The sequence below is a fragment of the Belonocnema kinseyi genome, chromosome 2 (assembly GCF_010883055.1).
Source record: "Belonocnema kinseyi isolate 2016_QV_RU_SX_M_011 chromosome 2, B_treatae_v1, whole genome shotgun sequence".
NCBI lineage: Eukaryota > Metazoa > Arthropoda > Insecta > Hymenoptera > Cynipidae > Belonocnema > Belonocnema kinseyi.
In genome coordinates, this window is record NC_046658.1 from 104,184,054 (window position 1) to 104,197,847 (window position 13,794).

At 35.4% G+C, this 13,794-nt stretch overlaps 1 protein-coding gene across 4 annotated transcripts in view; it reads left to right on the forward strand.

Annotated features, from left to right (window-relative positions):
* LOC117167149 (fibroblast growth factor receptor 3-like) overlaps positions 1 to 13,794 on the forward strand; it is a 57,577-nt gene that overhangs the window by 16,052 nt on the left and 27,731 nt on the right. For 3 of the 4 annotated variants that reach the window (XM_033351865.1, XM_033351862.1, XM_033351866.1), the window contains exon 2: positions 13,265 to 13,403. In XM_033351865.1, coding sequence (XP_033207756.1) covers positions 13,313 to 13,403 — 91 coding nt within the window. In that variant the 5' untranslated portion in view covers positions 13,265 to 13,312. The remainder of the gene's footprint in view (positions 1 to 13,264; positions 13,404 to 13,794) is intronic. The other variant, XM_033351864.1, reaches the window with a different exon arrangement.

The window sequence follows — 13,794 nt, forward strand, 5'->3', positions numbered from 1 at the left end:
AAAACTATTTCACATGCTCGTCTAACACTGGAGTAATTGAACCCATCTACTAAACTCTTTATAGTGACTCATGTTTGATCGACTAAAATAACTTCCCACTTGTATTGAGTAGTCGACAATTAATAAGCGCTCGTTTGGAGCAAGAGAGACAGAAAGTAGACTAGTATACAAAACGTGGGATTGGATTCAAAGAAGCAAATCGGTCAAACGTCGGATCAAACGAATTGTTGTTGTTTTTTCCTTTAAGCAGATAAATATTTGTGTTAAAAGTCATATAGATTTAAAGCTTAGAGAATAATTAAAAAGAGTTATGGGCTAAAATCAGTTACCTGGGGGCAGGGGAAGCAATAACCGCGGGAACTGTTTTGCGGTCAGTTGAAAAGTAATTTACTGGGTCATTCCAGGGCTCCGCGTACGAATTGAGATCCAAGGATTTGTGCAAGCGAGTACGTGATATGCCGACGGCCAAAAGAGAACAGAGAACCGCCAATAGTCAAAACACGCCGAAAATAGAATTGGGCCGATTTGCGAAACTGGTCGCAAGCGGGTTCTCCAATTCAGAAAATGATTACTTTCTTTGCATAAAGCCTTCCAAAACCTGAAGCTTTAACAAAGGGGTCTTAAGAGATTCTTGCAGAGCGTATATTTATGTATACTTCTCGAAATGAACTGGTCCTTTCCAGTTTGGAATGATTGCCTGTTTTAAGAAAACGATTGTACATTATTTTTTCCAGTCCTGATGAATTTTCAGAATGAAACTATTATATTATTTCTAATACAGTAGTCTGAAGCGGTCCACTGAAAATATGGAAAATTTTCTTTAAATGTTTCCAAAAGCATGAAATTTGATGTTTAAGGTTTCTTTTGCCCGTAAAAAGTTTTCTACTGATAGACATTAATAATTTTCTCTTTCATCTTATCTGTGAAAAATTTTCGAAAATACTTATGTTTTTGGGTAACGAAAAAATTTTTTTTTATCTGACTGTTGATACACGTGTTAGATATGATTTTCAAATTTGTGTGTTGGCGAATAATAATAAAAATTTATAAGTTCAAGAAAAAAATGTGCCAAATTAAGAACTTTTTGAAAAATTGCCAAAAATATATTTTTTTAATTGACTTATATGCACTTTCAAAAGATTAAATGCATTCTCACCCTACCCTATTAAATAGTCAAGATCAGAAACTTGGAATCGTTTCTTTTATTCTGATATTGTAAAATTTTAAATAATAATAAACATAGGACTTGATGTATTTTGAGTGATAAAACCAAAACAAATTATTCAGATTGTGCGTGTTGATTAATAAATTTAATACATATCACAGTTTAAATTCACGATATTATAAAAAGGAACGATATACCAATTTTCGTATTTCTACCACTTTGCAAAAAGACGATACCAAACATTTAAAATATGAATTAAAAAAAATCTTGGATAAAGTGATAAGAGAGGTTATGTTCTTTTAATTGAAAAATCGACAAAAAACGACACCTGACATGCATTTGAAGAATCAGAAAGTAAAAATAGTAATTTCTTGGAAAAATGCAGATAAATATGCAAATATTTCAACAACGAACCAAAATATCGAAAAGTAACGATTCGAGCTAAATTCAAGTGCGCCACATGGACTATACCAGATACGAGAAGACAGGTGAATGAATATTTACGCAAAAACTCAAAATGTCAGATGTAGATTAAAATTTGTAAATATTTTATTAACTGTCAGAGTGTTTTCATTCGCGATTCACGATTATGGGTCTGTGGGTGCGGGTGGTTTAGTTTCTAAATATTTTCTCACGTGCAGCTGTCATCACGTGGCATTTATACGAGACGCATACGTAAGGACAGAATTGCCACTTGTTCTTTGTATGTTAAGATAGGCGTACATTGTCACTTGACTGTGACCGTGAGCCGCTATTGTACATACGGTACGTGTACGCAGCTCGTGCAAGTTGCTTGCTTGTTCATGTGGGTCCATTGAAATGGCCCACCGCGGGTAATTATTGTCGTCCCGAGGCTTCTCCACTCCACATTTTGCGATCGCTGACCGCGAAATCGATGGGAGAAAAATGTCCTCTTTGTCAATTCGTTGAGGCTAGGACGTGTTTATCAATCCCTCTTCACGATGACAGCGCCCAGCTTTAAACGTCATGGGAGCGATTCATCTTACTGCGAAAGAGAAAAAAAAATGAAAAAAATTCAAGAGAGATTTATTTCCACTTGAAAAGTGGTGAGTGTGTCGATTGTTTCACGATATCGCGAAAAGATGTTTCGCCTCCGACGATAATTCACTGTAGAATATTCCGTGGTGAACGATCGGGGAAAGCACGTCGCTATACGTATACGACATGGGCAGTATTGTGTTTTGTAATTTCTTCCTTACTTCTTATTTCACTTTTAAAAACATTTGTTCCTTTTTTTGGAATAAAAATTTGCATAACGCCCACCGTATTGGCAGGGTGCTCCTTCGTTTATCGCGTGCCAAACCCTCGTGTAGAAAGGCGAATCGCTGTTTAACCAACGGTGCGGCGGCACGATTCCCTGTCGACATACGAGTATCTAACAGAAGTTATTGATGTTGCAAGGGGTCGTAAACCCATAAGAGAAACAAACGACAGATATAAGATCATAAGTGGAATCTCTCGTGCATTCGATTTTATGACCTTGTTCAGGATATAAGAGGTTTGCAACTTTTATTTTCGGATGTGACATAAACAGTGTCGTCTACTCACTACTGACTACTGTATTGAGTATACTTTTAAGATCCTGAATTACAGCGGTACTTTTATTACTTTTTGAGTACCAATTAGTTTATCTAAACAGTAGTCTTTACATTTTTTCAATACGCTTACAATGTATAGAGTCTACAGTTTAAGAATAACACTGAAATGATAGCTGTGTAAAATGAATCGTCTGAGAAATTACTGGAAAGAGGGTCTCCACGACGACGTCCCCTCGACCCGTTCCGGATGGGATTGCGTCGCCCTTGCCAGAAAATCATTGAAGATGGACCGTAGCCTTGTCCTGCAAAGTGGAAGCCCTCTAATGAATATTTTTTCTACCCTAATGCACAGCAGATGCTGCCTAACCCCCAATAAAATACAGATTTCCAAACTGCAGGGCACATTAGCCTTATAAAGATCAAATTGATTAACAACTTCCTTACAAAATGATCACTTTATGTGTTCTGACCTACATATAATAAGCAAGAATGTACATAAGCTGATAATTTAATTAATCTTTGAGTTAGAATAAATTGAACATCAAATTCTACACAGATAATTAAAAAAATATAGTCGTTAATCACATATTGAGTGCCAGAATGGGTCCTTGAACTGTTTTCATATAGTAAATGCAATCCTGAATCTATACAAATAGATTAGACCTTCAGTCTAAGTTGTAAAGCAACACGGACCCTGGTTTAATTTACATACTCCATAATGCTCGAACATGCTACGCGTCCCTTGCGACGGACATGTAATTGATCAATTAGTTTCAAATACATAATTTGATTTCATCATAGTGGTCGTAATATCGTAAATGCATAAGTTCTGCAAGAGACAAATCTTCCTGAGGACGTGTCAACAAGTCTTCTGTCATTCAAAGTAATGACGTCCTAAACGCATCAACCTCGTTATATGTAACATGCTCTAAAATAATAAGTATTAGAAATGATGGGTCATGAACCATTTAAACGAATTAAGAGGTGTCCCAATTTTTCGTCTCATAAATTCAAGTTGATGAAACTCATGAAACATTGCATACATTTATGGTATTGATGATTTTTTCATTTGGATTATTATCTAGCGAGATGATGATACACTGATTAGATTCACATTGATACCCCCCTACTCGTGACATTTCCATGGAAAAGGAGTGTCTTTACAGACCAATAGAGAAAACCGGTAAGTTGTACGCGCAATACCCTACAATCTACATTGTCGCATACATACATTTTATTCATGGTACACGGGACAACGATTAAGTCTAAACTTTCCGCTCGAGAAATCGACATAAATTCTTATAAGAGTGATAAAGTTCCTAAAATTCACTCCAAAAATCTCATGTATACAAAGATCATATTTTATTTGCCCTATTTCATTCGATAATAAGAGTTTCATTGCGGTACAAATTGAATTTGTAAAATTAATATTTTGAACAGATTTCAGATAGTTTATCTTTCAAATGAATGTAATTTCTTGTCTCGCGAAATAAGGAAATGTCAACGAATGCTCTTGCAAGCTATATTAACATGCTTTAGAGTTTAGAGTTTAGATGCGAGAGACAGACAAAATGGAGTGGACCCCAAACAAACATCTCCCGCGTCTTACAGAGGGGTCAAGACTCTTTGAGAGGAGAGGCCTCATGTTCTTACATTTGTGGACCAAGGCATACAGATTATACTCCTACTTTGCCACTCGAGTAACCGTCTGAGTCTGAACCTCCTCAGGAAACAATCCATTACGGTGATCAGACCAAGTACTGCGTGTATAGTGCTCGTTTCATGTATTATGTCGAGCAAGTGAATCAAGGAAAGCTGAAATGTTGACTGCTTCTCGTGATAATGCTTCTTAGAATAATTTAAAAATAATTACTCTGATTCCTGATTCGAAAAGTGTTTTTAATTATCTCCAAGGGTAGTTTATTTAATCAGAGTCAAGGCTAGTAAACCAAGTAATTAAGATACAATAAATTAGTTCCGCTTAACACTAATTTTAAAATCAATTCTTATTTTTTTTTCCAGGTGAGTCAGACGTTTGGGAATATATCCTCTGTTTTTTATCAATGTTTTTTTTTTAATTCACAGCCGTTTATATATTCATTTTATCTCAATCTTATCATATAGAAGAAAATACGAGTCAATATTACGGTTCAGAACATCCAAACGCTATGTAAAGTTCTCACTTTTCCTCACGCTTGTTATCAGTTTAATGCGTGTACCAATAATCTCCTGACCGTCTTTAGAACCAGAGTCCAGATATTTTTTCCGTTTTTCGAAGATGACGATGTCAATAGAATGTTTTCTACACCTCAAGCTATCACTTCGAAGAACCTAAACTACACCTGAGATAAGAACATATAGCTTCGTTATAGGCAGTTTCGATAAGTTCGTTGAAATTAAATAACAAGGAGCTATTCATCATCGGCTCTCCAGTTTAAAAAAGTACCTCTCTCGTAGTTAATTGTTCAGATATTCTAGAATCTCTTTAGATTAAAGAACACTGATCCAAACCTTTAAAAGGTAACAAAAAGAACACGGTTAGGTCCCTGTTTTATCTTACACACCTCGGAGTCTTAAAATCCATCTAAATTTTGGGTTTGATAAACTAGACTTTGTTCCGAAAAGTCAACCTCACAATGTCTCGTTATAAAAACTGAAAAGACATATGATATTTCAATGTGGATTCGGATTTCTTTCATTTCAATGCTAGATTAACTTTCGACCTACATATATTCCCTAGTTTAATGACTGGTTCAAAAATAGTCGTATCTTCTGCAAACCGGCAAAAAAAGTCTCGTACTCCTCCGTGTGCAGATGTCTTAAAAACAGCAGGAGGAAAGGAAGTCAGGGTAGAAGAAGTCTTTGTAATGGACTGAATGGCGCCAACCATTGAAATCTTTAAAGTTTTGGGTACTGAATGAACGCCTAAGGATTTCTAGGCTCGAGGGCCATTATTGTGTTTGCAAATTCAAAAATGTTAGAAATTATTCAAATTGATGAAGGCAGTCCTGAATAATTATTTTATCTTATTAAAAAGTGATCTGTAAAACAAAATGTCAATAAAATGATTGAAAGCACGTAGAAGCCTTTACGTTAATTGAATCGCATTCCAGTGGTTCTCAAATGGGGATGCTTTATGGACTGTCGAGGAAGATATGAAAGTCGTAAAGGAGATGGTAAGAAGACGATTCATCGGTTGTTCCGCGGCGAACTCGTTATCCACAAATGTTTCGTTTACGATTTATTTAATCGGTCCTCTTGAACTTGAAATACTTGAGTGTCTTCGTATCTTATAGGTCGTGCGTGCGTGAATCCCCCCAAAGGAAAGATAAGTCTTATCTCGGCGTAGGTTTTCCTCAAATAGGCCTGTACCTGCGTATCTCTCGAGTGTTTGTGTATCGATAGGAAGATGATACCATTCGACAGGAGTAGCATAATATAGGGCGAGTGTTTTTCAAGACATGTTAATGTAAATTTGAATATTGAACAATATTCATTTTAGTGGTAACATGTTGAAAGACTATTGAAGAAAATGTTCTTTTCTAAACTGTCTATTGATGTTTTAAAATAAATGAAATATTCTTTGGGGAAGATAGACTGCCGGATAGCAGAAATGATCAGTTTCCCGGAAAAATTCTTTGTACTTCTAATAACGATAAACGTGACTGGAATATTATATTGAGATAAATAATAAAATTTATCGACGGGTTCCAAATGCGGGATTCCGAAGGCGACGTCGCTAATTCGAAATCGGCTTTAGAACGATCTATACACTCGGCCCCCATAAATATTCCAACACCGTGCACTGCTACCCTGCCCTCCGTCCTTCTTCTCCCGCCTTGGGGTCTCGCAGGAAGCGTTGCACGTTCCCAAAACGTTCGCTATGCACATCACGGGATTGTCTATCGTCACTCGCCTTGTTCACGTGACCACCCGACGTGCAATGCGGTTTTTCTCCTAACTTGGCCAACGGCAGATATAAATTTAATTAACGCAAATGGTCATAGGGCCTCTTCAAATCTATATACTTCCCAGCGTTACGTACTACTGATTGTCGCAAATAATTTTATCCATGTTAGGCGAGCGAATTAATTTTCAAGGATTACTACGACAAAATTGGTGTATATATTTTTAAATTATTTAGTATGTTTGAGAGAATACAAATTCTTGGTCTCTAACTTCTTTCTCTCTTAAAATTTTCTGCAAGAGGTTTCGAAATCCCTATTATGTTTTCGAATATCTTCGAATGTTTGACAGACACGTTCACTGTTTCCTGATCATGTCCCCTTGTGTTTATCTAGACTCATGTGCTATGTCACAGCAGACGTAGGACGAATTTTCGCGCCTTTCTTTCGGATAAACAAATACAATCATGAGGCTGGAGATCTTTATTTTTGTTTAGTAAAACCGCTCAGGGAGACAACAGGAAACGAGAGATATCCTCCATTTAACACCATTAGATCAGCAGCTAGCATTTGCTTCACTGGCACGAGCCAAATAAGAATAATTATACTATTTTTTCAATTAAATAAAAATTTTATTTTTCAGTCGCATGAATAATAAGAAATAATAAGTATTTCAGATTTCGAAATAGACGGAACAAGTGTTATGACCCCCATGACCCTGAAGAAATAGGTTGTTATAGAACATTTTTTATAGTCCATTTTAACGCACATACTAAAATCTGTATGAAAGTAAATTCTTTCTGAGCGTAAAATCTTGCGGTTTCAGCTTAAAAGGATTCTGTACTCTCCCTCTCTCTCTCCATGAGCATATACACAAATCTCTTTTTCATGCCAAGTTAACTAGGCGATACTATTTTTAGAGATTTCGTCACTAGAAATTTTTACATGATTATGAAGAACGGCATGAAATTTTATTAGATTGAAAATTTGCATACCACGTGCAACAATACTTTTGAGAAGTGAAGGCCTTTTCTCCTTCAGTAAAAAAAACTTAGAAGCATGCAGATTTCAAGTGAAAAGATATTTTCGGATGTCGCTTTAACTTCTTCGAATAGCATTTGCAAATGCAGATTCATTTGCTGAATAACGAAGAGGAAGTCAAATATTAGCAGAACAACTGCATATTGTGCAAACAAAGTTCAAATACATATGCTTAAAGATTTTGATGTAAACGGTGTAAAGTCATTGATAATGATATTGAGCTATAATTATCAACATAAATTACTCAAAAAAAAACATTATTGAGTTATTTTCTTCTGATTATCTGACTTGTTCAAAAATGTATCCAATTTGTAGGTAAAATAAATAGATAATACCAGATTGCATAGGAAATGTAAATGAAAGTCACTTTTTTTTGTCATGGAATCGTGACTTTTCAAAATAAGCGTAGGCCACCCACCCTTTGGTTATTTTAGAAACGTTTTCCTCGCCTAAGCGGATATTTCCAATAATCGGATTACACCCTCCTGATGCTTTCCCGGCTCCCGACCTGCTCAACCTGTACCACGGCTAATTCGTTACGACAGTCGTTTTTAGTTTAATGAGAAGCAGTCGACACCTAATCCACTGGGTATCGATGGCTCAAGGCGACAAGAAACGGAAATGAAGGACTAACGATTCACCCGACCAACTCAAAATAAACTATCTAAAATGATTAATGGACTTGAAAGAAAAGTCTTTTAAAAGAGGAAGCATGACATATTCTGAGGAAAATTCAATACAGCGAATTACTGATACTTTCTTTATTATGCAGCTACCTTATTCTTGTGTTCATTACTTTTTCTCAACTATATCATTTTAGTAAAATTTTTTATTTTAACTCGATTAAGTGCCCACCTTTTAATTGCACCTTCAGTATTATTACATAACCTTCAAATAATAATTTTCAATTCCTTTAATTTCATTTTATCTAAATAGAAAAATATTAATTGATGCAATTTTTATACACTTTTATACGCAAAGGGATCATCGACGGAAGGATATACGTCGATCATCCCTTTGGACGACAGGATGCAATATTCGTGGAGGAGCACGTGCTTCCGGTTCCTTAGCTTACCCCGTTTTTACAATTGTTGACACTAGATTTATGAGATGCCAACAGTTCACAGTTCATACCAAACGTAGCATCGTCATAGAAAAGTCGACAATATTTTTTTCCCGCGTTTATTCTCTTCTTTGAGCGAAAGCCGACTCTTGGGTTGAGTGAATTTTATAGTGTAAGCGTAACGAGATAGCTTCTATCGACGTCATTACTCTTCAGTCCTAATGAAACTACAGTTTTATAGTTTATACCCTTCCATAATCGTAAATTGCCATTAACAACAGGTAAATTTTTCATTCTGAGTGTGAATTCCTCTGCAATTGCTAGAAGCACTTCGCATCCAGTAGTTCAAGATATTTCAATTGCTTATCTTCTACATTCGTATTGCATTTTATGGTTTACTAAATACACGACTTCCGCACTTGGGTTCTAATTAAAATTAAAATTTCGAAACATTTCTATAGCAGAATATTAATTGTTTTCGAAAATTTAAGGATAATTCTGTGACGTTTTAATTTACTTTATGCATTATTAATACTCTAAATTGACAATTAGCCAAATTCGTTTTCATAATTGAGTTGTCATTAAGCCAGTAATTATCATTTGACGAGGATTCCGAGGAGAATTTGTCCCACGTTAAGATCTGTGAGATTAGGATACAATTTATAGATATTTATCCGTGATGATAGAGTAAAAATTTTGAAATGTTATTCAATAAAAAGGTCTAGTTATTTTTATTTATCATTTTTTATTTTTATATTTGTATAAAGAGAAATAGATATTGCTTTAAGGTTTTGACGCCTGGAGATAGGATCATAAATCGAAAGTTTAAATGCCAAATAAAGGTCTAATTCTATTTCATAGACTTTTCATAAATCCACCTGTTGAAGACCCTTTATTATCTCAAGCTCTATTAGCACGGCACCGACCTACCCCTCGGCTGACAGCTAATTGAATAGAAGGCCTGAATCAGTTTTATGTACTCTTCGCCTATGCCCTATAGAGTATAGACTCTACTCTATCCCTATAATTATCACCGTATAAGCCAGGTCGCTTAAATATGGCAGAGTCAGTATTGAAGGCCATACAATTCTTTCTGCAATCTACTATAACATATCTTGACTTTAGATTTGCCCAGGGTATTGTTTTCGGTTGAGGAATCCCATTTGTGGTGCCTGCAAAATCAGTGAAAATCACTCAGAAACCATTATCATGAAGCAGACTAATTATGTTCATAACTAGACTAAGTCGTTACCTGCATAAAGAACCTTTACTTTTATAATTGGTTCTTAAGTCATTTTTAAAATTTACTATAAATTAAGAAAATAATAGTTTAGTGGGAAGTTTCTGATTCCCATATATCTATATGATCAATGATTTTTCCAAATAATTTATTGGAACATTTTTACGAGAAGCCATGACAGGATATGTTTTAAGGTTTCAAATTATAATTGAGATTAACTCGTGCCACGTTCCTGATAAGAATCTTTTCATATAAGCCGACGGTATATTGAATGTAGGGAAGACTACTCACTACTTATGACTACTGGTTGTATGCTTACGGCTAGAATTAGTGCTCTGGATCGGCCATGTGTTTTGAAAAGCAAACACTCCCTTGTCCCTTTATAGTCCCCTTGCCATGAGTTCCAGTAATTTCGAATATACGGGACGAACATCTTCACATAAGATCGTACAATGTCTCTAAAACTAACCTACTAAAACGTCTTCAGAATGCATGGGAAATTCCTAGTTTCCAGGGGTCCCACGATTCCAAGAAGCGGGCAAATAACCTTATTCATTGGATTTGGGACTGCCGGAAAATTACTGTTTATCCTGACAAATAACAGGGTACTGACATCTTGCAAAACCATAACTATACTCTGAGAAATATGTTTGGCACGGACAATACATAAATTTTATTGCTTAAATAACAATCAGATCGTTCTGTTTTCCGAACTGTAAAATTTATTGCTTGTCTTATGATTTTTCATTATATGAAGTTGCAGTATTATTAAATGAAATCTTAGTAGACTTCTGCGAAACATCGTTCCACTATAGTAAATTATTGTGAATGCTTTCTGTAGTGTTCACTCAACAGATTCCAGAGACGCTTCTTCTGCTATAAACCAACAATCCATTTCTTCTTTCATAGCAGTTACAGAGCCAGTCGAACATGAAGTGATTAACGTGCTTTCTGAAGCATCTTAACTTCTTTAACACAAATGGCACTACTTGTCTCATATTTTGAAATATTTTCCACTATTTAAACGCATCAATTAAATCGAACGCCAATTGGAGCGCAATTGTGTAGTACATATTTCAGATGTGTTATCCGAAAATGTTTAATCCTGCTAATTATAGAGGCGCCCTCATTTCTAACGCTTACATTTATATTTGAAAGTAACGAAATCAGATGGTCTTTCACCGCGAGCACTGATTTGAAATTCTGAATCTGATGGAGATTTCCATGAGTGAAGATCACTTGTGAATTCCTTAAAGTGATGTGCATATGTCTACATAACCACTGTTAACTCAAGGAATCTGAAGCATAAACACATTTGTAACTGTACATTTGTACAACGTGAGTCTGTATAACTACACAATATATGAAAGCCTAATTTCGTAAATCTAACCGGAAACTCTAATTTCTTTCCTTGCAGCGCCAACCTACGTACGTCCACGTGTTCAATTTATTACATAATTCATACTATATACTTGTACTATATAGTTCTCATGTGAATTCTGATGACTCATTCCTTAGCGTCTCGAGATGGCAAATTTAATAAGGATCAAACCCTTTAGATTTAGACTCATCGGAGACAGCATGGAGCCTTCCTAATGTCATTTTCAAAGAAACATGAAGACACGTTTGGATCAAAGGCATCTAAAGATTTTCAAATTTAATTTAATAAATTTTTATGTATTTTATTCATTTAAACTATTTGAACGAAAAAAAGAATTAGAGATGAGAATGGCTATAAATTTCGTAAGCATTCTTCCTCAGGTCTGTTTCTCTGGTCATCACGTGTCTTTTACTTGCTACCAAAACATGTTTATATTCTTTCGACTTCTGAACAGGAAGCTTCAAATTTCATTTTGACCTGCTTTAGTAAAGACGAATGGTGCAAATTTTTCGAATTCGATACCCGAATTCCGGATGTCACATTTGTGATCTTGGTATTAGTTTTCTCATTTCTTAGAGTCTCTTGTCCTTTTGTTAAAAATATTTTGGGTAATAACACTAAGGGAGCTGCTTCAGCTTTAAATAAGAATGTATAATTCCACTTATTTTTTTGAATACTTGAAAGCCTTCCGAATTTGAAAGCTATACATTACACAAAAAAGCTTTCGAGTTTGGAAGCCATCCAAATTGGAAAGATATCTGGGCACGAAAAAGCTTTCAAATAATAAATAAAACGTCCAAATTTGAAAGCCACAAATTAACGAATACTCAAGTTGTATCGAATTTAATCAAATTTGTGCAATGATTTATAAATAAGTGCAAAATAGTTCTATGTTCTATTTTTCATGTTTAATTCACATCCTAGTACATCTTAGTAAAAATGGTATTCTTAGCTTTAAATTTATCTTGTGGAAACTCAGTAGGATTTCAGTTTCAAAATATGCTCGAGGATAGCCAATAATATTAATTAGATCAGTTGAATTCGTCGTGACAAAATTGGTGCCAAAAAATAACACAAAATTTAAAAATTCGTGCTGTTATCACAAGATTTGTTTAAGACATAAGATTAAAAAATGAATCAAAAGGGAAAGTTTAGTAAAAACACTCGATTTTAGGTGTTTTAAGGTATTTCTCAAACTTGGAAGAAAACAGGGGAAAAGGGGGTGGACTATAATCCCTGTTCTCTAGTACCTTTGTTATTGAATTGTACAAAATTGTAAGAAAAGTTGGTACTTTAGTACTGATTTAATAACCGTCCAGAGTTTAAATCGCTAAAGTTGACACCCAGGGAATAAGAAAAGTGCGTAAGAAATAAATATTAACAAAAATAGAAATACGTGAAAATCTGAAAGTCATTCCACTCGATCGAGAAACGGAGGAAGCTCTCGTCTCTCTATATTTATCAAATCCGAGCTACGACGTAAACATCAGCTGTGCGCGACGTAAAATTTGCGGATGTGTTCACCACGCGCTCCCGAATTCGTCGTCTGGAACGCCTGTGCTTAGGCTTCTTCAGTGCGTACTTTCGCATGCATATAAAAAGAGAACCATGCATATTGCATATTTTAGGGAAGTATCTAAAATCGCTAGTTGTCCTCGGCGAGTGCGTTTTCGAGTTTGGCATCAGGCCAAGATGCGAGCGTAGAAATTCGCCTTGCAAGAAAAGAAGAAAGGAATACAGAATGAAAAAGGAAAGATGTGGAAAAAGTGGCATAAAAATAAATAAATAACGAAGAGACTAAAGGGATGTCTTTCAGGCTTCAAAGATTTTGTTTTATTGCATACATTTCTCATCTTCGAAGATTATCTCCCCGAAGAAGAGTAAATAATTTCTTGTTTTGTCTGTTTCAGAAGACTCATGTCGCGTCGACTTTAGCTATTGTTTTTTCGATTGACAGGATGGACAGGATGAAGGCTAACTCTTATTTTGTCCTAGGCATCTTTTTTGCCCTGATTATCGAGGCAACACAGGGAAGACAAATTCGATTAGGTGAGTTAAACATTTTTAAAGTGAAAAAAATTGACTACAAGTTCTTTGAATATTTGCTCCCATTAAAAATTGTAATGAACAAAAAATGTAAATAGAAAGTAACAAGGCGATGAGTGTACACAAATGTGTGAAGAAAGCTTGTTCAACATATTTTTCTATAGCAGAAAACGACGAAAAAGAGGATGAAAAAGGAGAAGCAGGCGTAGACAGACTGTCCAAAAGGGATAAAGAGATTGAGAACGGGGTTGCAAAAATGAAAATAGAAGAACAAGTGGAGCAGACCTTGCCAATCATAGTCCGGGAGCTGGGTATGTTCCCGTATGCATTCAAGAGGCAAAAGGTAAAAACTAGTTAATCTTATGTATTTTGACCCGCTGAATCCAATGGTACC